This window comes from Athene noctua, chromosome 6, assembly GCF_965140245.1.
Source record: "Athene noctua chromosome 6, bAthNoc1.hap1.1, whole genome shotgun sequence".
In the NCBI taxonomy this organism is placed as follows: domain Eukaryota; kingdom Metazoa; phylum Chordata; class Aves; order Strigiformes; family Strigidae; genus Athene; species Athene noctua.
In genome coordinates this window covers 4,493,859-4,516,333 of record NC_134042.1, presented here as the reverse complement: position 1 = coordinate 4,516,333, position 22,475 = coordinate 4,493,859, and the positions used below count along the sequence as shown (strand labels likewise).

General features: G+C 45.2%; 1 protein-coding gene across 3 annotated transcripts in view; it reads right to left on the bottom strand.

Annotated features, from left to right (window-relative positions):
- LDLRAD3 (low density lipoprotein receptor class A domain containing 3) overlaps positions 1-15,895 on the bottom strand; it is a 110,082-nt gene extending 94,187 nt beyond the window's left edge. For 2 of the 3 annotated variants that reach the window (XM_074909068.1, XM_074909069.1), the window contains exon 1: positions 15,792-15,895. In XM_074909068.1, coding sequence (XP_074765169.1) covers positions 15,792-15,825 — 34 coding nt within the window. In that variant the 5' untranslated portion in view covers positions 15,826-15,895. Of the gene's footprint in view, positions 1-14,948; positions 15,062-15,791 lie in introns of those variants that run through there. The other variant, XM_074909070.1, reaches the window with a different exon arrangement.
- Positions 15,896-22,475: the final 6,580 nt, after the last annotated feature.

Genomic DNA, 22,475 nt, shown 5'->3' with positions numbered 1-22,475 from the left:
TCTACAATAAATTTTTCTGTGAGACATTAAAGAACAGATTTCAGAACACGCTGCGCAGGTACATTACCACGTAAGAAATGCTAGCCGCAATGTATTCAAACTCTAAGTTTTAACAACTCCTCCATGGAAAACTATTCACTCAAAGAAGTAGTCTTTAGGGAAATCCCACAAAGCAGCTTAGCAACTGATGTGCTTTCCAAACCTTGCCATTTCAATGAAGACATCAGAACACCTCAAAACAAAAGAACTTATTTGAGAGCTAGGTTGTCAATTCATTTTTATATTAATAGCAGTTTAAAACAGTTAACACACTGAAACATATCCATGTAAGTTCATTCAAAGAGGAGAAGAATCCGGACACAGAGCCTCAAAAATGTATAAATTTGGTAATAAAATAATCCTTGATATATGTTTAAGATAGAACTGAATCTATTTGGAAACTATGTATGTTTATACAAAAATATGTATGTTTGTACAAAAAAAACCCAAACACACCACATTCCCTTCTAATGTCTCCTTGGCAAACCAGACTCAGATGAAGGACATGCTCCAAGAGACTCTGTGCTGGTTTTAGGATGTACCACAGCCTCTGAGAACATTTTGCATTGCCAAACCCTTCACAGGTGTTAAATGGTACAACAATGCAAAGATGATGTCCCAAACGATGAGAAAGTGATCAGAAGATACTATGATTAAAGTCCTGTTGTAGCTACTTACCTTTGGACCTTCGTCCAACAAAGGGGATGAAAGATGATGTCCTGGGTTCAGCTGGGACAGAGTTCACAAGCAGCTGGGAGGGGGCACAGCCAGGAGAGCTGACCCAAACTAGCCAAGGGGCTATTCCGTGCCATAGGATGTCAAGCTCAATACGAACGAGGGCAGCTGGCTATGGTGGGAGGAAGAGGGATCATGGCCCCAGAACCAGCTGAGCATTGGGTGGTGAGCAACTGCATTGTACATCACTCACTTTATACATCCTTTCATTAGTATTATTGTTATTACTACTTCTTCTCTCCTTCTGTTGTCCTACTAAACTGTCCTTATCTCAACCCGTGAAGTTTTACATTTTTCTTCCGATTCTCCTCCCCATCCCATCACAGCAGGGCAAGCAGCCATGTGGTGGTTAGTTGCTGGCTGGGCATAAACCAGGACAGATGCTTACAGTAGCCCTAGGGGATAAAATATATAAACCAATAGTTCTTCCCCAACTCTCATTTCTAGGTATGCAAGACTGATACTGCACTGCTTCCTCTTTTGTATTTTAGTTCATATCTTAAACAGAACAGACACCATCCTATGCTACTGAAAACAAGCACCACATTATTTTCCAGGACATCTATTTTAAAGTTCCCCTCTCTAGTGTTCAAACTGCTGTCAGAAGAGAAATCTGCCATAGTCCACCTGGGAGACTGGAGGCACTCGCCCACTTGCAATCAGGAATCGGTGGAAAGAGAACCTGCATAATTCCAAATTCACCTCTGATACTACAATTTAACATACATTCCTCATATAAAGAAAGCAAAATACAACCGCAACAGTCATCCACTCCAAAACTACGTATTCCCGTTATGACAGAAAACCACCAGAGAGAGCTCACAAGTGATTCAAAGTAAGAATACAAAAGGGACAACTGAAATAGCCTTCTCAGCCAAGCTTAGAGACAACAGCATCAGACAAAAGTAGCAGACCTTTAGGCACTAGCAGGAAGAAAAGACAGTAGTCCAGGAGAATTCTCTCTATCCAAACAAGTAAGAAGAAAGAGAAGTGACATACAGCGACAGTGTGTTGTATGTACAGGGCTAAGCCCACCAACACCAGCCTCTCTGCAGTTCTGCCTTTCCTGGACATGCTGCTGATGAAGAAAGAAATCCACAACCCTATCTGATGCTGTTTGCCCCACTCTTTTTGTAAGATCCTGCAGTTTTATTGTGGCCCTAAGGCAAAGCACCCATGGAAGAAGAGTGAAAAAGTATGTGGACAACTCCCCCATGAAATGTTGGTAAAAGCAGTGAAGTGGAACTGACAGCGGAAATGTACCATTTCTTCGCATCCTACTTACCAAATCAATCAGAAATCAGCTCCAGCAATTAAGTGATAATGAATTATTGATGACACTCACTGTGGGGAATGGAGCACTTATCAGCATTTATGAAACTAAAGAAACTGAGGTGGGTAAGTGGTATCTCCATTTTAAGTAAGGCAGACAGCAAACAATTTGCCTGATGTTATGCACTGCCAAAGATCACTGTTATCTCTAAGACGTTATCTTAGTTCTATTTATTTGTACATGGTCACACAAGACCTCGATTTGTGTCCCACTATACCCATGTGTAAAAACTTCCCATTTCAGAGGGGCACAGTAAGCGCTCCACGTACAAAATTCAGTAATTTCAGCAATCACATCTTACCGGCTGCTTTTTTTTTTGTTTGTTTGTTTGTTTTGGGGGGGGAGGGCTGTGTTCAAAGTAAAGGGCAACAAAATGGGAGCCGGTGAAAAAAATACTTCAAAATGTGATCGACAACATATGTTCAGTGGCAGAATTTGCCCCTGAGAAAGCAAAGATCTTCAAGCCCTCCTATTTCAAGACACTAAGTCTGCGCATAGCATGTCTTCAAGTCAGCCAACTTTTTTGCCAACGCAAATAAATTCAACTTAGAAGCTCAGCAGAAAGCCAAAGAATTCAGTCCTGGATTTAAAACACTCTTGCCAGCCACTCAAGGCTGTCAGTAACATCACACAGGCACATTTCCTATCACTAACGTCTAAAAGTAATCTAGGAAAGAGAACTCAGTCTACTCCTACCATACTTCACACCTGAGATTTTCACTGATGCCATTATCTGTTTGTGCTATTAAACACCAAAGACACAGGAGGACATGAGCATTCACTGCACATGGTGTTACCTATCCTGTCCTTCCTAGTTCTTACCAGGTCCTATGTATTGTCTACACACACTTAAATCTAAGTCTCTCACACTTCCAGAGCTTTCACCCTCAACAGCAGTTGCCAGAGTTGAGGCAGACACAGATTTCAGCTTTAGAAACTGCAGCCATATGTCATCTAAACACCATGACGCTGGGTTAAACAACACAATGGTTTCACACCAGTGGCCTCCCCAACAGGAATGTTGGCGACGTAAGCTACAGGAGGAGCAAGATTAATGTCAGTACTTGAGACACAGTCCAGCCTTGCAGACAGCGTCCCTTTCAGGAAAGGGCAGATTTCTGGGTGGAATTTGACAAGACTGGAGACAGGGTTCAGCCCTCCCACAGATGTCTGATATGATTATATTACTCTGCTTTGCTTGGCTTCAGTTTCCTTTATCTGTTACTGATTGCAAATGCTCTCCTGTCCCATGGGAATGCTGCAAGCATCCATAATTTGTTTCTGTGCTGCTCAGATGCCAAGGAGATGGGTACCTGAAGATACATGCTGATCAGTAGTTTTTCATATATATAAACTGTTTTTTAAGAAGTATAATAAAAATGTAAATTATTAATATGAAAGCCCACAGGTGTATCTTGAATAATTTATTCCTCAGTAGTAAACAGGCAAAGTCATAACCAAAAACCTTTGAGCAGGTATGCAGCTAACACCCACTCCAGGGATTCTGACTAAAGTATGGGTAGGCTCATTCTGTTACAGACAAAACTCCAACTTCGCAAATTTCTGCCCGATCAACTACCAACTAGATTCAATTCACACGATGACTCTATATAGGTAAGTGATCCGCTGGACCTAGAAAGTTCCAATTAATTTTAGATATAGAAATTAACCGCCCTCTTATTTACACTCACAGGGGCTCGGTAAGAACTCCTGGTATGGTGTCAGTTTTTATTTTCCTCTTGCACGCATACATACCTACCTCTTTTGTTTAATGCTGGAGCATGATTTGTGGGAGGAGGAGAAGCGAACAACTTGGGAAGCTTTAAAACCAGATTATGAATCTGTACGTTTCAAGGAATCCAGGACTCTGTCCTGGAGATATGCAATGACTAGCTCTTGGTACAGATGCTTGCACCTAGGGGTTAATTTTGACAGTTGAGCTCACTCAAACTGTTCTCTAACCAAAACATTTACTACAGCATTGCAATAATACATTTTTTCCAAAACAACAGTCCAACACAGTCCTTCCAAACTGAAGTAAACAACAACTTTGGAATATTTACTAAACCTATGCCAAACGAGTTTTCTTATAGGGATGCAAAAAATAGCTTGGAGGGCTCGTGTTTGCAAACACCCCACTCATCCCACCTTCAAGGGCCAGACAGACAAAGGTGGAAAGTGCCCTATTTCCCAAAAGTCACTGTCCCTTTGAAATATCCCGTATCAGACATGCTTCCTGTCCAAAACAGAGACAACCACCAAGTATTTTAGAAGTTTAAGACACGCGAGTTTAATTTTAACAGGATGTGACAGGCCTGACACAGGTCTCTGATACAGGCCCAAACGAAGCTACATTGATCTCTTCTGAAATGGGAAAGCCTGTTCACAAAAGTGGGCTCCCTAATTTTGCAACCGTTGATGAGCAAACAAACGAAGTACCAACACTGTAGAGAAAAATTAGCTGAACAGTCCTTTACAGGCAGAACAAGAGTTTCCCCATGTCACTTAAAGGAGCAGCGGCAGCCAGCAGGCCAGCAACTCTGGGTTCAACCTCAGTTAGGACAAGAAAATCCTGCCAGTGATCAGACTGCTTTTTGTATTTTTAGATTTCATTTGACTCAGCTAATTGGCCATTAAGCTCCAATAAGGTGGACATTTATCTACAGATAACACAAGGAAATTGGAAAGTAAGCAGCCTGAGGCTACCATGAAGACTGTTAACCAAATAGCAAGGCAGAGCTCCATTAAAACAATTCATCAGAAAAACTATATAGTCCACTGGCAGATTTTCAAGAATCCCATTAGAAATTTTAAGGATACCCAATCTGATTAAATGCTGAAGTCTAACTCTTGTAGAAGTCATTAATAAGTAAAGAGACTTTAATTTTGAAAGCCTGAAAGTTATCAAAGCTGCTGCAGGAAAAGACAATGGACATTGCTGCTGTAACTAATATGCATAGTTTTGCATAAGAATGGCAAAAGCATTCTATACTATCTTAAAAAAGTGAGACTGATGAAAAGGTATGGATGTGTAAACCGATGTCATCAAGCACCCACTACTTCAGGGAAGACTGTTGATGTAAGAGACAAACACTTCTACACCTTATCTCAAAAGAATCAGTTCTCCACGAAATGCCTACTAATATCTCATCTGTTGAAAAGGACAGGAATTTCAAAAAGTAAATCACTTGCAGTTGCAGTGCAAATAGGAAATTATGCTGCAAAACATTTTGTTTCTACGTTTTCAGAAACCTGGAAGGAGGAAGAAACCTGGAAGGAGGAAGAAACCTGGAAGGAGGAAGAAACCTGGAAGGAGGAAGAAACCTGGAAGGAGGAAGAAACCTGGAAGGAGGAAGAAACCTGGAAGGAGGAAGAAACCTGGAAGGAGGAAGAAACCTGGAAGGAGGAAGAAACCTGGAAGGAGGAAGAAACCTGGCTGTTGGGCTTTTTACCCTTAATGGACATAAAAGTATGAAAAAAGGTCACAAACTATTCTAGACTGTTTTTTGGAAAAGGAAGGTTGCAATGAAAAAATGTTTCAAAAAAGTGTGATACTGTCACCAGTCTTTGTAGGAAGAAAAAAGCTGACAACGCTCTACCTCAAACTTGCAATTTAGAAGCTAACACTCCCCATGGAAGATTTTTAGGGTACAGCCGGTACTGCCAGTTTGAATTGTTCATAAATACTCTTAGCAACTCTACCATCAATGTCCTTTCTACCTTTCAGGTACTCTGCTAATGTTCTAGTCACATGTACACTCCTGATTTGTTCACTGCACACAGTGGCTCCTTATTCAGAGGAGCAAAAGTGAATTGGTTCCCAAAACTCACCTACTGCTTGCAGATCGAGAGGGAAGCCCTCCCATCTCACTGTAAAAGGACAAATGCTTGTCCTTTTTTTCAGAACTCATAGGCTGAAATATTAGAGCTTCACACTTGCTGACATTCAAAGCCAGTACATTCACAAGATTAAAAATGCTTAACAAGTAGAGGCAAATATCACCTTTTAAGAAAGGGCTAGCAAACAAAAATTTCTTAGACAATGTAAACTGGAATTCCAACAGGACTTGATTTAATGAAAGGCAAGTTTAACATGCAGAACCTCAGTTACATGGCAAAGTGAATAATATGTTCATTTTAAAGTTCACAGTGGTGGGTTTGTTTGGTTTTGGTTTGCTGGTTTGGTTTTGTTTTTTTTTTTTATAATTCTACCTTTAACTCCATATAGGCTTTTATTTCACTCACTATGAGGTATCTGAAGTTCATCCACATGGATTTTTCTGTCTCTATCCACCTTCTTTCCACCTTTCAAAACCTTGTCTTAAGAAAGAAAAAAAGTGCCCTTTTTGAGTCTGACTAGACAGCAATCACCACAAAATATGCTGTTGTTGCTTGTTAGTAAATTTTGAATTATGCCTCATTAGTTGAATGACTTAAGTCTTCTAAAACTGATTGAGCAGTGGAACAGTTCTTCCAGACCAGGATTTCACAAGCGCAGTTTGCATTCTGACAGCCTGAAAGGATCTTGATCTCAGCATCTGTATTGGGTCCTTCCAGCTACAGAGCAAAGCTGTAGACTGTTTTACGTGATGGCAAGTCTTTGACAAGATATGTTTCTTATTGCTGTTCAGATCATGGAAGCCAATCCCCCATCCCCAGGATCACTCATTGAGAGCCCCACACTCTTCTGGCAGACAGCCATTCTCCTCAAGACAAAAATACCTGCAGTTCAGGTTCCAATCAGACCATATATTCATTTTAATAGTCTGCAGTTCCACCCAGCTCTTAAAATCACATAGTTTTGGCCCTAGCCACAAGAGCAACTCGGGCCATTGACAGGAGACTGGTTAGCAAGTTAGAAGAGTTATTTTGCCTTTGAAGTTCATTGACTGCAATGTGTTTCCTCTGGAGGTCAGAAGAGCTGACTGATCTATCTGTTCATAAAAAACTGACGTGCTTGGTCAGGTGAAGCAAAGTAGAACTACTCTGCATACTTAACAACATGAGGAACTGCTCTACCCTATTCTATATCAGTCTCTCTAACAGTGCCCTCATTCACAAATTATTTAGCCATTTATACATGCACACCTTGCATTGTGTGTCAAGTACATTAACTGTACTTCATAAACGATCCCTGAAAAAATGAGTCATTTGCTCAAGACGCACAATTCACTTGTAAAACTATACCAAGGACCTAGGGAGACCAAGCCCCAAGCAGTCTGCTCTAACCAAACACCACCTACCAAACTGGGCTACAGCAGAAGCTCCACATAGCCCCAACCTGGGCCTGAACACACCGCACAGCTGAGCAATGGATCGGGGCGAGGACAGGCAGACGAGGTGCAAGTCCAGATCATCATCCTAGGCATCCCCTTCCCTGCATCAGTGATTTCATATTCCATTGAATGTAGGATCCAAGCCAAGACGACAGACGAATTGGACCACAAAGTAGAGGAAAGGCATTCTCACAACAGACTAGGGGTACAAACTGGGACAACCAGACTGCAGGCCGAGAAAGGCAGCAGAGTGGTGCAGAGCACCTGGAAGAGAGGCAAGGAAAGATGACAATTCCTAGCCGCAGGTTCGGCCTACAGAAGCGTACAATCCTAGCATGTAAGTATAGTTATAATAAGCATATATGCCAGCTTCTTTCTTTTATAAGTACAGAGTCAAAGGCATGATGAGGAAATCCACATCTAGAACTATGCACCAATGGGTACAATTTCAGGTGAGGTCATGAGGGAAAAAAAATAAAAAGACGACAGGGTATTGAGATGCAAGGAGGAGGGAGGTAAGACAAATCAGGTATGGAAAGAAGCAAGTGAAGACTAAGTCATCAGTATGCAGCTTCAGAACAAAAGAACAAGGATACAGGCAAAAAGAGGGAAAGAAATGTGAATTTGACAAGAAAGGAATTTACAGTCTGAGAAATAATGGCTATTTTAAGCTGCAGAATTTAAGTTAAGCTTACAGAAAAGCCAGCAGAAACATTTAATAGCCCTTGATGTAACTTATTCTTGCATCAGGAGAACGGCAGCAGAATACCGGTCCCAAGACTGTATTTACAGCTTCCAAACTCAAAAAACACAAGGTGAAGTTTTACCTTCCGTAGCCATGCATGGGCAATGATCACGTTCCCCATGAAGCAGCTGCTAGCTAGAAGGTTCAATACAGTACTACACAGCAGATTACCTGTGAAGAGCACCCTGGACAAGCAACAGTACTACAAGCTGCCAACTCTTCCTCTGCCTTACAAGCGCAACTTGCCAAATATATGGATTTTCATAATTATATCAATTAGTGTGTCCATATCATGCTTCACATTTTTCTAAACCTAAAACTCCTCTGTTTGAAGAATATTAATGACCTTACTGTAACAACAATAGAAAGAAGAGAAAGGAAAAATAGGAATACTTGAGAAAAATTCGTAATATCAAGAAAAATATATACTTATCCTTGCATCCAACCCCTAACAGCAAGACAGAACATCTTGCCAAGGTAAAGAACTATTCTGAACTGTAGAAAGATGTGCCTGTTATTTGTTACATAAAGCTCTTGACTAAAATTAGGGTAGCACTAACAACATAAAATAAAGATGGGAAGACAGTTGGTTTCCATAACACCTGATTACACAGGTAAAAAGGAAGAAATAGATCTTGCCCAAAGTCATACTGCCGATGAGTAATACAACCTGGAGTAGGTCCTGCAGCACTAAGACCCTGAACAGCTTTGCCCAGCAGTGCGCAAGTCTTCAGTTGACACAGATCCGGCTGGCAACTGCGTTCTGTCTGGAGCTGTAAGCATCATCTGACTTGTTAACAATTGAAGTGATAAAGCCATGTAAAATACATAGAGCAAGAGAAAGGACTCCAAGGAATGAAGGAATCTGAGCACAAAGTAATACTTAGTAGCCAGAATTCACATCTTAATGTTTAATGGGACCACAACCTACTTGCTGCAGTAACATTACTGCATTTTATCAACAACAGGGATCAATCCCCACAGGAAAATGTTATTTAAAAATTGAACTTTTCATCCAACAAACTCAGTTGTTTCAAAACAGACTGACATAGGCTACCTCATCTGATGGAATTGGTTTCTATCTAAAATCTTCAATAGAAGAACCCTGAACCAAGAATCTTCCCCCATCATCTTCCCCAGGAGCTGTCTGGAGTAATAATCTAAGTAGATGAAAGGTAACACTCCAGAGACTCATAGAAAGATGTAGCATTTGCAGATTTTCCTTTAAAAGGAAAAAAAAAATAGCAGTAAAACTGAAAAACTGTATTTTTGGCCCTACTGAAACAAACTATTTCATAACACAATAGCACGCTTCAACCATATTGAACCTATACACTTCTCAACCTTTAATAAATTATGCCTCACAGGGTGTCTGAGAGATACTAAATCCATCTTAAAACTGAAACCTCCTGGCTAAGAGGACACAGTATCAGGACCTCCTCATATCTGCCATGAGTTTATCAGCCCCTAATCCTAAACGATCCCACACAGTGGGTTAAAAGCTCGTTCTTGTAAAATTGTTTTAGCCGAGTTTCATGCCCGCATCACCTCATTACCTCAGCTCCCTTTCACCATGACATGTCACACACCGTGATATGGCAGCTTACACAACCATTTACTCATACACAAAATGCAGCTTTGCTTGGTACATTTTCATTGTGCCCAAGTTCACAGCTGTCCAGGCCATGGCAGGATCACAGAGGAGAAAGTTCTCACCAGCCACCCCCCCGCAAATTGCTTCCATTTTGATTTTGTTCATCTGGGCCCTTTTGATTATCTACCCACACAATTCCCCAGTCCTTCAACACATTTCTCACACTAACAGGAATTGCCTATTATTTCTCTCAAACTTTCAAAGAGGACATATTTCTATAAGCTGCAGTTAAATTAGGTATCTTATTCCACAAGCTCCTTTGCAATCAAAGTGTGGATCTCTGTGCAAGCAGCTGAGAACAAGGATGAGCACAGACACCGATGGATCCATGTAGAAATCTCCTCACCGCCTCAACACTTCCCGTATGGAAGTTAAGACAAACACACACCAAAACCAATTAAAATTATGCCATCTTCTCCCTTAAAAGTACTTTTCTTCCCAATAGCCAACACTGCATACAATGTAAGGTTGACTTAAACTGCCTTTTCATCTGGCAGTTTACTAGCGCAAGTGTCTGCATGAAAAAAAACCCAAACACTCAAACACATGATCAAGTTACTGCAGTTTAAAAAGTTTCTACATGTCAGATAAGCAAGTATCTGGATATGCACTGAGTCCATGGCAAATGCAAACTGTGATTCAATGGTATAAGTTAGAAGTTTCATTATCTGAGATACTAATTTAGTTAAATGCTTTCTGCAGGGGTGGTTTTTTGGTTTGTTTTTTTTAGGCTATATGTTTAAATTTTCATCTCGTTGTTGGGGTTTTCTTAAAACACATGTGAGCTCCCCCTCAAAAATTCTTCAGTCAGTAAATTTATAATAAACTGATTATACTAATGGCTGACTATACAGTTCCTCCAGCCATCACCTACTTACATTTCAGTCTGTCATTCAATGCTTCACTTTAGAAATACCTTAAAATACATCATTAAAACTGGTTTCACCTGAAATATTCCATTCCGAATCTTGGCATATCCTGTTATAAGATCCTGCCAGAGCAAAAAAGTTTGCTTTAATACTTGAAAAGACAAGAACACCCAAAACCAAGCACTATTGAGACATAAGATCTTTCTCCCTCCTCATCTTCAAAACCCACCTACTGACAATGAAATTGCTTTCAAGTTCAAACCCTGAAAATGCCAGTTTAAATACTTATCAGAGAGTGCCTTCTACCGAGGTAGGACAGCCACAGCTTCAGTCTGCAGCAGGTTGGACAACTGAGCAATGACAGCCTACAAGGCTTCCTACCAATTCATAAAACTCATTAGCTTCCACAACAGACAAGATACTAAGATGGAGAGCACTGCTATCATCACAGCAGATCCTACGCTACAGATTCTTCAGGCCTGCTCCATTACTGCATTTACGCTTACGCAGAGAGCAACAACAGGACAGGGTATATCACAGAAACTATCCTGGTAAGATTTACCAGTTTGGAAGAATAAAATTTTTAAAAAAGCCACAAAACAAAGTCTGTCCCCAGATGATAATTTTTTTATTAGGCTTTCCTACACTACTGCCCTGAAACAGAGATGCTTGAACCTCGGCTCATCATCGCTGCCTCACAAATCATTATCTCCCCGTTACAGTCTAACAGATTTACAGCAGTGAGCCGTTTTATTCCTCACTTGATAGATAATCAGCATACAAATGGAAGTAGGATGCAGGTTACTGCTGTCACAATAAACACATTATAGTATCACCAGGAAATCTTTTCATCCAAAGAAGTATGGAGCTTGCTAGCCTCCCAGTGTATCAGGTACTGCAGATTGACTGCAAGCTTGTAACATTTTATTTCACATTTGTATGAAAGGTGCATTTTTACTACCTATTTTACGGTTAACAATCTCCGCTTCCTATCACAACATGTGCCTGCAACACTGCAATCATGCTTTCACCCTAAGAGCCCTTAGCAGCTGCAGGCTGCTGCTGTGGCAAAGTTATCCCAAGTGGGAAGGGGGGGCCTGGCAGCTCCTGGGCCCTCTGACCCCACACACAAGGAGCAACAGGAACCCACATAAGTCTGGACAGGGACACGTCCCTTTTCCTGATGCTATTCAAAATCCCTAAAGTCTACATGAAAGCCACAAAAGCATCATCCGCTTACTTCAGTCCCTGCATCAAAAATGTACTTGCAAGAGTAAAGTCTGACAACAGCCTCAAATATCAAACATCCAATAACCAGAAACTGATCCAAGAGAACCAGCCTGGGGTGCTGGCTCCTTCAAGAAATCCCAAACATTCTCCCCAGCGTGGACGTGGAGCTTTGCACCAAGGTTAGAACCTCACAGCCGCATTCATCAGGCCTGCCGGCAGACTTAGATCTTCAGCAAATATCCAATGCTTGTTGCGTATCACCTATTTCTCCTAGTACTTTGCCAAGTTTGAAGTTTCCAGACTTGCCAAAGCTCCTACAAGAATCCTTGTCCATCTCTAACATATTGACATGCTACAGAAGGCCTGCAGCTGGCTCGTGTACCGACACACAAACACGGGTTATGGAGCACTAGAGGCAGTTTAAGAGTTTTTAAGAGAACTGTATCAAAAATACAAAATAAATCTACTTTATACACAGGACAGACACAAGTCTCCAAGCAGACAGTGGTCTTCTTGCACTCTCCACTTATACAGCAGTAAAGCAGAACAGTATTCAGCAGTGCTCTTCCCGGTACACAGAGGTTTCCAGCAAAGAAATTCTACTGAAAGCAGTACCTCTGAACAGCCGTACAAATGAAGACCCATGTGAGGAAATACAAGGTATTCCTTAGGAGCAGGTGGAAGTTTTAAGCTAGCAGGCATCACACATCACAGAATAATGTGGTAACATTACTCCTCAAGTAGCTCCTATGCCCTGCTTGATTTTGGGAGATGTTCTGTTTTTTTCCACACTTTGAGATACATTTTCATCACAATTTGCAACTACATGTGCAGCCCTGCACGTTTATACTGTCTGTGGAACAAGGTCCCGATTCCAACAGCAGTACACCACAAGACTGGAAGGAACAAGACACAAGAGTAAGTTGTGTATATTTTAAGAGGTATAATATCTACATTATATATTTGGCTTACGCATCAGAAAGGTCTTTAACTGTGACATCCTGGGGACCATACTCAGCAATTCCAGCTGTGAACTGCATTCTGACACTCCAGCCAGTTGAAGACCGGCATTTAACACTTACTTCACAGCTAAAGCAGGAAGGTTTGCAGTTGTCGAAAAAATGTAATCTTCCTTCTCCGCTCACTTTGTAATCATGTTTTTTTTAAAAGCAGTTTATTCAGATAAATATTTGTGACTCCTGCCATCACTTCTCTCCTTAATGGACAATATACAGGTTGAAGAAAAAATTACATAAATCTATGTTCAAATCATATTCAGTAGATTTAGGTTTCTTTGAATAAATAAAAAAAAGCCCTGACGATACAGCCCCGTGGTAGTCAGGATTACAGAAAGTAGGGGACTGTTTACATTTTATTGGTTTGTTCAGCTATAATGTACATGCAATTCTCTGAAGCAATCCTTCCGTAAACTCCCTGTAACTATGGCTCAGCTTGTATTACTTAATACAAACTGTGGAAGAAGATAAACATAGCTGTTTTCTAACTAACAAACCTTCTCCATTCAGCCAATAACGTTGTTACAGCCAAAGCTGGCAAGTGGGATCCTTGAAGGACCTCCTGGGCTGACAGCGAGCGAAGCACCATGCTGGGAGCTGGGCTGGAGCAGGGCACAGGCAGGGCAGCAGGAGGGGACCAGAGCTAAGTGTGACCTGCGTACACCAGAAACGGCAAGGAGAGGAGAGCAGAGCCTGGCGGTGCGTGTGTGTGCACACGCCGGTGAGCCTGATGAGACTTGAAGTGAGGCGGGGACCGGAAAAGGAAAGCAAAGGAATCCGGGAGCTCCTGTGCGGGGAACAGAGGTTGAAGCTTCAGAGCAACAGACTCTATCAATTATCAGTTGCAATGAAAAACTGAAATTAAAACAGACTGGGGTAAGTTCACACTATATATCAAAACAAGATAAAACCTTTCCCATGCAGATAAGGTCCTTCAGGATCAAAAGCACTATTTGATCCAACTCTAATATTAAGAATAAAGATGCAAATAAAAGATCAAACTTTGCCTTGCAAATCTTTACCGACGCAATCTGAGGCAACAGTTACTGCTGCATGCTAACAGAACAACTATTTAGACAGAGAGCTATACAGTGTTTATTTTCTGTTAATTGAAATTGATCCCCAGGGTTTCAAGGTTTCCCATCTGTACCCAAAAAAGACTCAGTAGGAAAAGAAGTATTTTCAGGAGTTACCAGAACTAAAATTCAAAACACAGTGAAGGCCAGGCAGAGACAAACTAATTCTCCCTGCGGGAAGCTTGCAGGGGTGCCAAAATATACAGAGGAAGCAGCATTTAAAAAACAAATCCCCAAAGACCCCATACTTTATTCTTCAAAAGAAAAACAGAACGCATTTAAAAAAAAAAAAAAAAAAAGATTTCAGAAAGCTGTTTGAATCTGCCCCAAAGTAAGCCAGAGCCTCTGGTTAAAGAACTGCAGGGTAACTGTTGTGCAAGAATGGCAGTTTGGAGTGGAAAAGCTGAAGTACTAACTTCCAGATGAGAAACAGGTCTTCTTGGTTACTGCCCCCAGGCCAAGGTGGAGCAAGAGCACGGGGTGTGGGTGGCTGGGAGATCTTCATGTGTAAAAACCAGCATCTGGTAGCATGGAAACCTCCGTGCTAATCTAAGGGTGGTATTACAAGCAAATATATTCAACACATGGAAATATGTACCTTGCTAGGAGTAGTTACTTGAAATCTTGGCAACATTACTGCAAATGGAAATTAATAAGGAAGAAGGCAACACAATCCAGATAAACTAATCTGAGCTTTGCCTGAAGCTTTCCAAAAAGGGAATTGCTGGTTTTGCAAAGACACCCAAACCTACACAAGACTTACAAGCGTTGCAGCTGAAGTTTGCAGTTATGTCATTTCCAAACAGTGTAAGTCCTGCCACGCTTCGCCTCCTTCCCACCCATCCACACCAAACTGGAAACAAACTTTTATCGCGGAAGCTGTGAAACTTATCGGTTCTGTGTGACAACAAATATTCTTTGAGGAAAAGAAAAAAAAAAACCTAAGTTGAACTTGATAATCTGAGTTTTACCCACCGCGTGTCATCACTTCATCGCCGAGGCGCGAGCTGGAGGCAGCCCCAGCAGCGCGCAGCCGGGCTACTGACACGGCCTGGAAAGGCGCCCGCTCAGATCATGTTGCAGAAATAATTCACACCTGCAGCAAAGCTGCACAAAACATCATCAGCTCCCCGACTTTGACAGACATATGCCGACCGTGGAGAGGGAGAAAGAGTCGCTACAAAGATGCACGGGAGTAAAAACTAGGAAATGCCCCTTCAACGCCTGGGCAGGGCCCGAGGGCTTCACCTGGGGGCCGGAGCCCCCCTGCCCCGGGCCAGGGGCACCGGCCGGGCCCCTGCGCCCGGGAGGGGAGACGGGGCCGGGGGCGGCGCGGCCCAGGCTTCACCGGCGGGGCCGCGGCCCCTCCGGCCCGGCGGCGGCTTCGACGCCCGGCTCGGCCCAGGAGCGCCCGACCCCAAGGGCCGCCCCGGCCCCGCCAGCCCGCTGCAGACGCCGGGCCTCGGGCCGGCCCCTCACGCCCCCCCGCCGGCGGCGGCGGCAGGACCACCCCGAGCACGCCCTGCGCGGAGGGCGGGAGGGGACGGGACGCGCGCCCGCCCCCACCGCGGGCATCCCCTCCCTCCCGCCCGCCCGGGCCGGGCCGCCCAGCGAGCCGGGGAGCAGGCGGTGCCCCGCGCCCGGCCGCGGGGGAAGGGAGGGAGGGGACGAGAGCGGAGGGGAGGGCGGCTGCGCCCCGGCCCGGCCCGCAGCGAGCCGCGGAGCGGGGGCAGGGAGGCCCCGGCGCCCTCCTCCTCCGCCGAGCGGAGCTACGCCCCCCGCCCCCGGGCAGCGCCCCGCGCCGCCGCCCGCACTCACCCGCCGAGCCCAGCAGCAGCCACAGCAGCCACATGGCCCCGCCGCCGGCCGCTCCGCGAACTTCGGGGCTGCTCCGCCAGTCCGGCCCCGGCGGAGCCTGCGGCCGGGGCGGCGGGGCGGGGGGGAGGGCCCGGGGGCGGTGCCGGCCGCCGCCCCGCCCCGCCGGCCCTCGGCCGTGCCCACCCGCCGCCGCTGCCCCGGCCCGCCGGGGCTCGCCGCACCGCCCCGCACCGCCCGCCCAGGCGGGGCCGGCGCCGGGGCTCGGGGCGCCGCTGAGGGGCCGGCGCGGAGTCGCGTCCCGGGCCCGCCGGCCTGGCTGCCCGCCCGCACTGCCGGGAACTGCCGCCGGGGCTCGCCGCGCACGGGGCCGAGTCCTGCCCCGGCCGGCACCGGGACGGAGGGTGTTGCTGGCGACCACCGGCGGGGTCCGGCGAGCCGCCTGCCTGCACATGGGCCGGGGCAGTCCCCAGCGCAAACACGGGCTGGGCCAGGAGTCGGTTGAGAGCAGCCCTGTGGGGAAGGACTTGGGGCATTAATGGGTGGAAAACTGACCGTGAGCCAGCAATGTGCGCTCGCAGCCCAGAGAGCCACCCGTGTGCTGGGCTGCACCCAGAGCAGGGTGGGCAGCAGGGCGAGGGGGGGTTCTGCCCCTCTGCTCCGCTCTGGTGAGACCCCCCTGCAGGGCTGCGTCCAGCTCTGGGGGCACCAACAGCAGAAGGACACGGACCTGCTGGAGTGGGGCCAGAGGAGGCCACGAAGATGCTGGGGGGGCTGGAGCCCCCCTGTGAGGACAGGCTGAGAGAGTTGGGGGGTTCAGCTGGAGAAGAGAAGGCTCCGGGGAGACCTTAGAGCGGCCCCCCAGGGCTGAAAGGGGCTGCAGGAAAGGCGGGAGGGACTCTTTACCAGGGAGTGAAATCCTTCCCTGTGAGGAGGGTGAGGCCCTGGCAGAGGTTTCCCAGAGCAGCTGTGGCTGCCCCCTCCCTGGCAGGGTTCAAGGCCAGGTTGGACGGGGCTTTGGGCAGCCTGGGCTGGTGGAAGGTGGCCCTGCCCATGGCAGGGGAGTGGAACTAGGTGATCTTTAAGGTCCCTTCCAATCCAAACCATTCCATGGTTCTGATTCCACAATCTTTCTCACATCCACTGCCCATCAGACACCTACAGCCAGTTCTGAGGACAGTGGAGGGTTATGGTGGCATTAGCGTGTCACACAACCACCCCTCCGCTTGCTGTGTACAGCAGGCAGGAGCCCTTCAGTGACACCTGGCAGAGTTTGGGTCAGGACGGGTCCCATGTGGGCAGGCTGGACCTTCATGAGGCATGGAGATGCTCACTCTACCCCTTCTGAAATAAGGAAGGGGTATGTCACCCTCAAAAAACCTCGTTTTCCATCTTCTGGCGCATGCATGCTCCTCTCATCTTCATTCCCTAATTGGAAGATAAGAGACATTTTCATTATAGCCAGTCAATCAGAACTAGCCTGTGGGATTTAATATCCTTGTAAAGCTCTGAAGCCCAGCATTTAGAAAACTTAAATTGCATTTTCAGTCTAGGGGCCCAATCCTGATCCCACGTGACTTCAACAGGAGGAGGAGGAGGCCTTGTTTTAGGGAACATTATTTTTCAGTGTATAATGACCAGGAGTGAAGAAGCCCACGATACCGCATGAGCCATTCTGCTTTTATGGGAAACTCGCTGCCTGTTCATTAAGTGGTACCTTTTGGTTGTAAAGTATTCCCCTGTGTGTGTGTCAAGTACATAAGTAGATCTGCATGTGTATAGAATAAAGTTTGACGCTCTAAAAAGCTTGCAGCATGTATTTAATAGCTGAAGAGGAAGGCTTAGTGCAGAAGGCATTTTAGCTAAGAATTAAAGCCAGTTTAGAACAGTGAAAAGCTGCCAAATGATTTCTAAAACTGTGCTCAGCTAATCTGCACAAAAATACCGTTTCAAGCAGAATTCTTGGAACTAATGCTTAATATAGTCAGAGGAGCTTGAGGAAATTTATTGATAAGGATTTCACATCATTTGGAAGGATAAATTTATTTTTTTATTTAAAAAAAGACTTGTATTTGAATATCTAGGTTTAGCTTCTGTTAGTTCTTTAATGGTATTTTAACTCCTGATAGCAAATTCCCACGTGGAATTCAGCTTGGGAAGTGGTTCCCAGCAGGGGCTTTGCAATGGAGGAGTGGTTTCTGACCCCTGCGGGATGCAGCTGTGAGAATTTCCTCTGCCTGCCAGGATGCCGGTCCCTAGCCGCTGCCCTTCCTGCCTGGGCTCCCAGTGTGACCATCCAGCCTGACCCACCCCAGCGGGCTCCAGCTGCCTCACCCCGCCTGGGTGCAGCAATAGCGGTTAAGAGGCAATGTAAGGTGGGTGGGTGCCTCCTTGATGCCTCCTTGGCGGAAAAAGCGAGATCTTCTAGTTCACTAAGAGATTGAGTGTGAAGCTCTCAGGCCGTAAAAGCATTTTATTCATCTCAGTTTCTTAGTCAGCACAGGCTAAAGGGTCCAGTGTGATTCCCTGTTACCTTGTGGGTGCTGGGTTACGTGACTAAAAGTGTAATCCCTGTAAACAAAGATGCAGGGGGAACAAAGACGGGCGGAGAGACCTCAGTAAACGCATCAGGGAAAATGGAGCATACAACATTGGCTGCTCCCAAGCACATCAGAGAAAACTGATTAGACCTTGCTACCTGGTGTGAAGTCTGCCAAGAGAAGTCAGCCAAGACACTGCCTCCCAGGTGCCTTGCAAACTAAAGGTGGTTGTTGCTTGTGGTATAGGACACATTAAGGGATGCGATGGAAACACCATTTTGGGAACATGCAAGGCATACTGTGCAATGTTTAGGGCAAAGACCAAAGGAGGGGAGAGGGACGGTTTGAGGTGGATTGAGGAGGAAAAAAAACATGGCAAAATAAAGGGGAAAAGGGATGAAAGGGGCTGCCCAAGTGTAGCTGAGCCCTGTGGTTGATCGCCACAGTCTAGCCTATGTTCTGATTAAATCCTGTTTCTAGCTATCTTACGCGTAGGTGCACTGTCAGTTCCAAGTGGGTGTATGTGAACACTAGCAAGCTTCAAACTAGATCAGCCAGCCAACAAGAGGGCTGAGTATCAGTAGCTGAGCGGGACCACAGACCTCAGGTCAGCAATATGCACTCTGATTGACTTTATCCTCCTGTGAACTGCCTTCCTATCGCTGGGGTGGATTTCTGGTTTTGTACCTGGAAGCAAGATGTGATCCCAGCTCTGTTGCAGACTTTGTGTGGCCTTGAGCAAGTTGCTATTGTCAACCCATTCTTTGACTCTTGATGAAACCACAGGCCAGCTACACCACAAAGATATTGCAAAGATAAATAAATAATTTCAGGTTGCTCACAATGTGGCTTGATTCTGAATCACTACCAGTAATGCAGGGTACCAGCTGATGATCAGAACAAATGAGGAATATACTCTGAAAAAAAGATTATTTTCTTGCTTTTATTAGCTTCATAGTAAATTATGCTGGAGTAATGAATAGCTGTGCTTGGCCTGTGGTCTTGGCAGGATCCATTACGAGAAAGCCACTTATTGTAGCTTTGTGCACTATGGCCAAGGGCTAGAAAGGGAAATTTTCTTCAGAGCCAAGCTTGACAGAGAAGGCTCATTTGTATTAGCACAGTTGCTCATAGCCAAAGTTTCTGGCACTTCCTTCACTACTCTAAAAGATGTGGGATTTTGCTGCTGGATTTTAATTTCCAAATGCAGCTTCACCTTCTGCCCTATCTTGAAATGAAATCATCAATCCTCTATTTATAAACATCCCAATCTCCTGACATCAAACAGCATTTAATAAAATTGCACGTGATGGCAGTGTCCACATGGTTTATGGATTTGCACTCATCCACAGGAAGGTTGCGGGTGGCTTCAGAGAAGCTGAAGTAGGGACAGATATAATGGAAGTACTGAGGAGACTGGGGGGTGCCCTGCGTGAGTAGTGTCTTGGTGGGTGCCAAATGAGGTGTGGAGATACACAGTCTTTGTCTCCATCCACATCACAGCTGTATTCTGTCCTGCTTAGAAATTTCTTTGTGGCAAATCTGTGAATAAATCAGGTGCTCTTTCAGCAAACTGTGTGTCAATGTTTGGGTGTCTGATGGCAGTAGAAGAATAGGTGTGAGGATATGTGGTTTTGGCATAAAATTCTCTCTCCGTGTTAAGGTGCTGCCAAGGGTCAGGCATTTAATCTTTGTAATGCAAACAAACCACCAGAATTGTGAGATTTAACCCCCTTTTTGTTGCATATTCTTTTGAGATGCTCAGATGAAAGACAGCCAATAGCGTAAAGGGTTTCCTACAAAAAAATTATCCAGATGTTTATTGAAACTAATCTCTGACAAATATTAACCTCTTTTGAGGTTATTGTAGATGATGGAGTGTCTTCAACTCATACTGGCAGACCTGCCTATTCTTCGTCTGGGGGACAAAGGATTATTCAGAAGTACATTACAGAGGATCTGCATCTCTGGGAGAACCTGACCTCTCTAGGAGGTACCAGTTCTCAGCATGTTGTAAACTGAAGGCCAGATTTTTCGTTTCTTCTTTCTAACCAGCTCAGTATCCAACTCACTTAATTTCACAATCATTCTTATAAACTAGGAGTTGATTTTTTATGGAGTTCACACTGGTTTGAGGCAAAAGAGCAAAATGCAATAATGTCTCTAGATGCTGCTCTAAATTTGCTGTCTTCAGTCTGGAAGTAGTGCTCTGGAAAAAAAAATAATTCTAGTCATTCGTATGTGTCATGCCCACTGACAGGATTGGTGATGATGAAAAGTCAGGACTGTGTTAATTAAGGACAAAATTTGTAATAATATATTGCACTATTTGGTATAAGACTGAACTGCCACTTAGCAAGGCAGGGAGCTGTGCTTAGCAACAGCTTTTTGATGGATTGAAAATAATAATAATCCAATTTTTAATATATTGCAGCCAAATGATAAATGTAGATCCAAATACATTCATAAATTTGTCATCATCATTAACATTATCAAGCTAAACAGGTATATTAACATATCAGCTTATATCCATCTATCCATTAGAATTCATCTCCATTACGGCTTTGCAATGTTTTGATCTTTAGCTCTGCATCAGGCTTGAAGCTCTCCTGACTGTTGCAACATTATTCTATTTAGAAAACAGAGTCAGAGATCAGTTTTCAAAGGAGGAGTCATAACAGGCATCCAGATTACCTCACATCCCTCGTATGCTTCTCTCATAACATCTTAACATGTAAAGGGTTATTAACTATGCACTGATGTGGTCCTCATCACTATGCTCGTAGCAAACATAAGGATCAAATCAAAAGTAAGGAACGGTTCTCACACACGTGCAACTACACTGGCAGCCCTCTCAAAAAACTACAATGGAGCTCAAGGAATGAGTGAGACGGGCCTTCCCCAACCCCTGCATACCGGGGGCTCCAGAGCCTGCAGCGACAGGAAGCACCTGGGTGAACCAAGGCACCTTTCCCTGGGCTCCAGAAGTGCCAGGCTTGGGCTGAGGCACCCACTCAGCCACTGCAGCCTGCCTCTGTGCTCCCAGGAGCTCCCTCCTCACAGCTGCCTGAGGCACGCCAGTGGTTAATGCTGGGACTGGTCTCTGCAGATTCAAGCTACTCTATATTCCATGGGCAGAAATGGTTTTAATGAGGGTATGTTATGACAGACCCGATCTGGGATGTTTTGCTAGTACAAATTAAACTGGCTTAAGTGTTAAATCCTCTTCCTCCTCTCCTGCCAGGCTGTGGGCTCAGCATGTTAGAAAATGGGCAGAAACTCCTTGCTCTACAATAGCCTCTGGCTTTCCTGTCCTAGTGCTATGGAACGGGAAGGCCCTGAAGCCCTGGCCCATTCCTTCTCACATTTTTCTTCTCAGGATCTGCAAAGACCCCCCTGCCACACCAGCTCCCATTTGGCCGGAGCTGCAGCTGTAACTGCATTCTCTGTTTGGGACTCAGAAACCGAAGATGGAAAAGGCTTGTCAGGTCAATTTATCCATACCCTGAGCAATGCAGGACACTTCCCCATCGCACAGAAAACCTTCACGTCCCCTGCCTAGGTCCCTCTACTGACCCACAGAGAAGGGGCTGCCACGCTGTGATCCAGGAGAGTGTGTTTAGACCCTTGTCCACTCTTTCTAGCTCACCACTGCTTGACTTCCTCCATCTACCTCCTATCTACTCTTCACTTGTGGTTTTGGGCCTGGGGGGGAGCAGGAGGCAAAAATTCTTCTCCTCCTCTTTTTTATGCTGCCAGCATAACCCTGGGCTTCACAATTTCAGTCCGGTCCTGCCCTTCCTGAGCACCATCTGCATCAGTGGGGGTGCAGGACTGCTCTGCTGTTAGCACAGCTGGGTGCACTGGGGTTTGAACTCTCCCTGACTGCCAAAGCCATGGGAGGAGGCTGCAATGCCACGGCAGCAGCAGCATGTCCCCGGGCACAGCCTGACAGCAGGGCAAAGGCCTTTGCTCTTCACAGGCCAAAACCAGCGCGTCTGCCCACCGTGATGGCAGCTTGTGAGTATTACTGGGCGATGTCTCCATTTGCCCTGGCAACACAAAAGGTGCAGGATCCCACCTGAGTTGTGCTGCTCAGGTGGCACACAGCTGTTTTTCCTTCTCCCCATTTTAATCTGAGCTATGT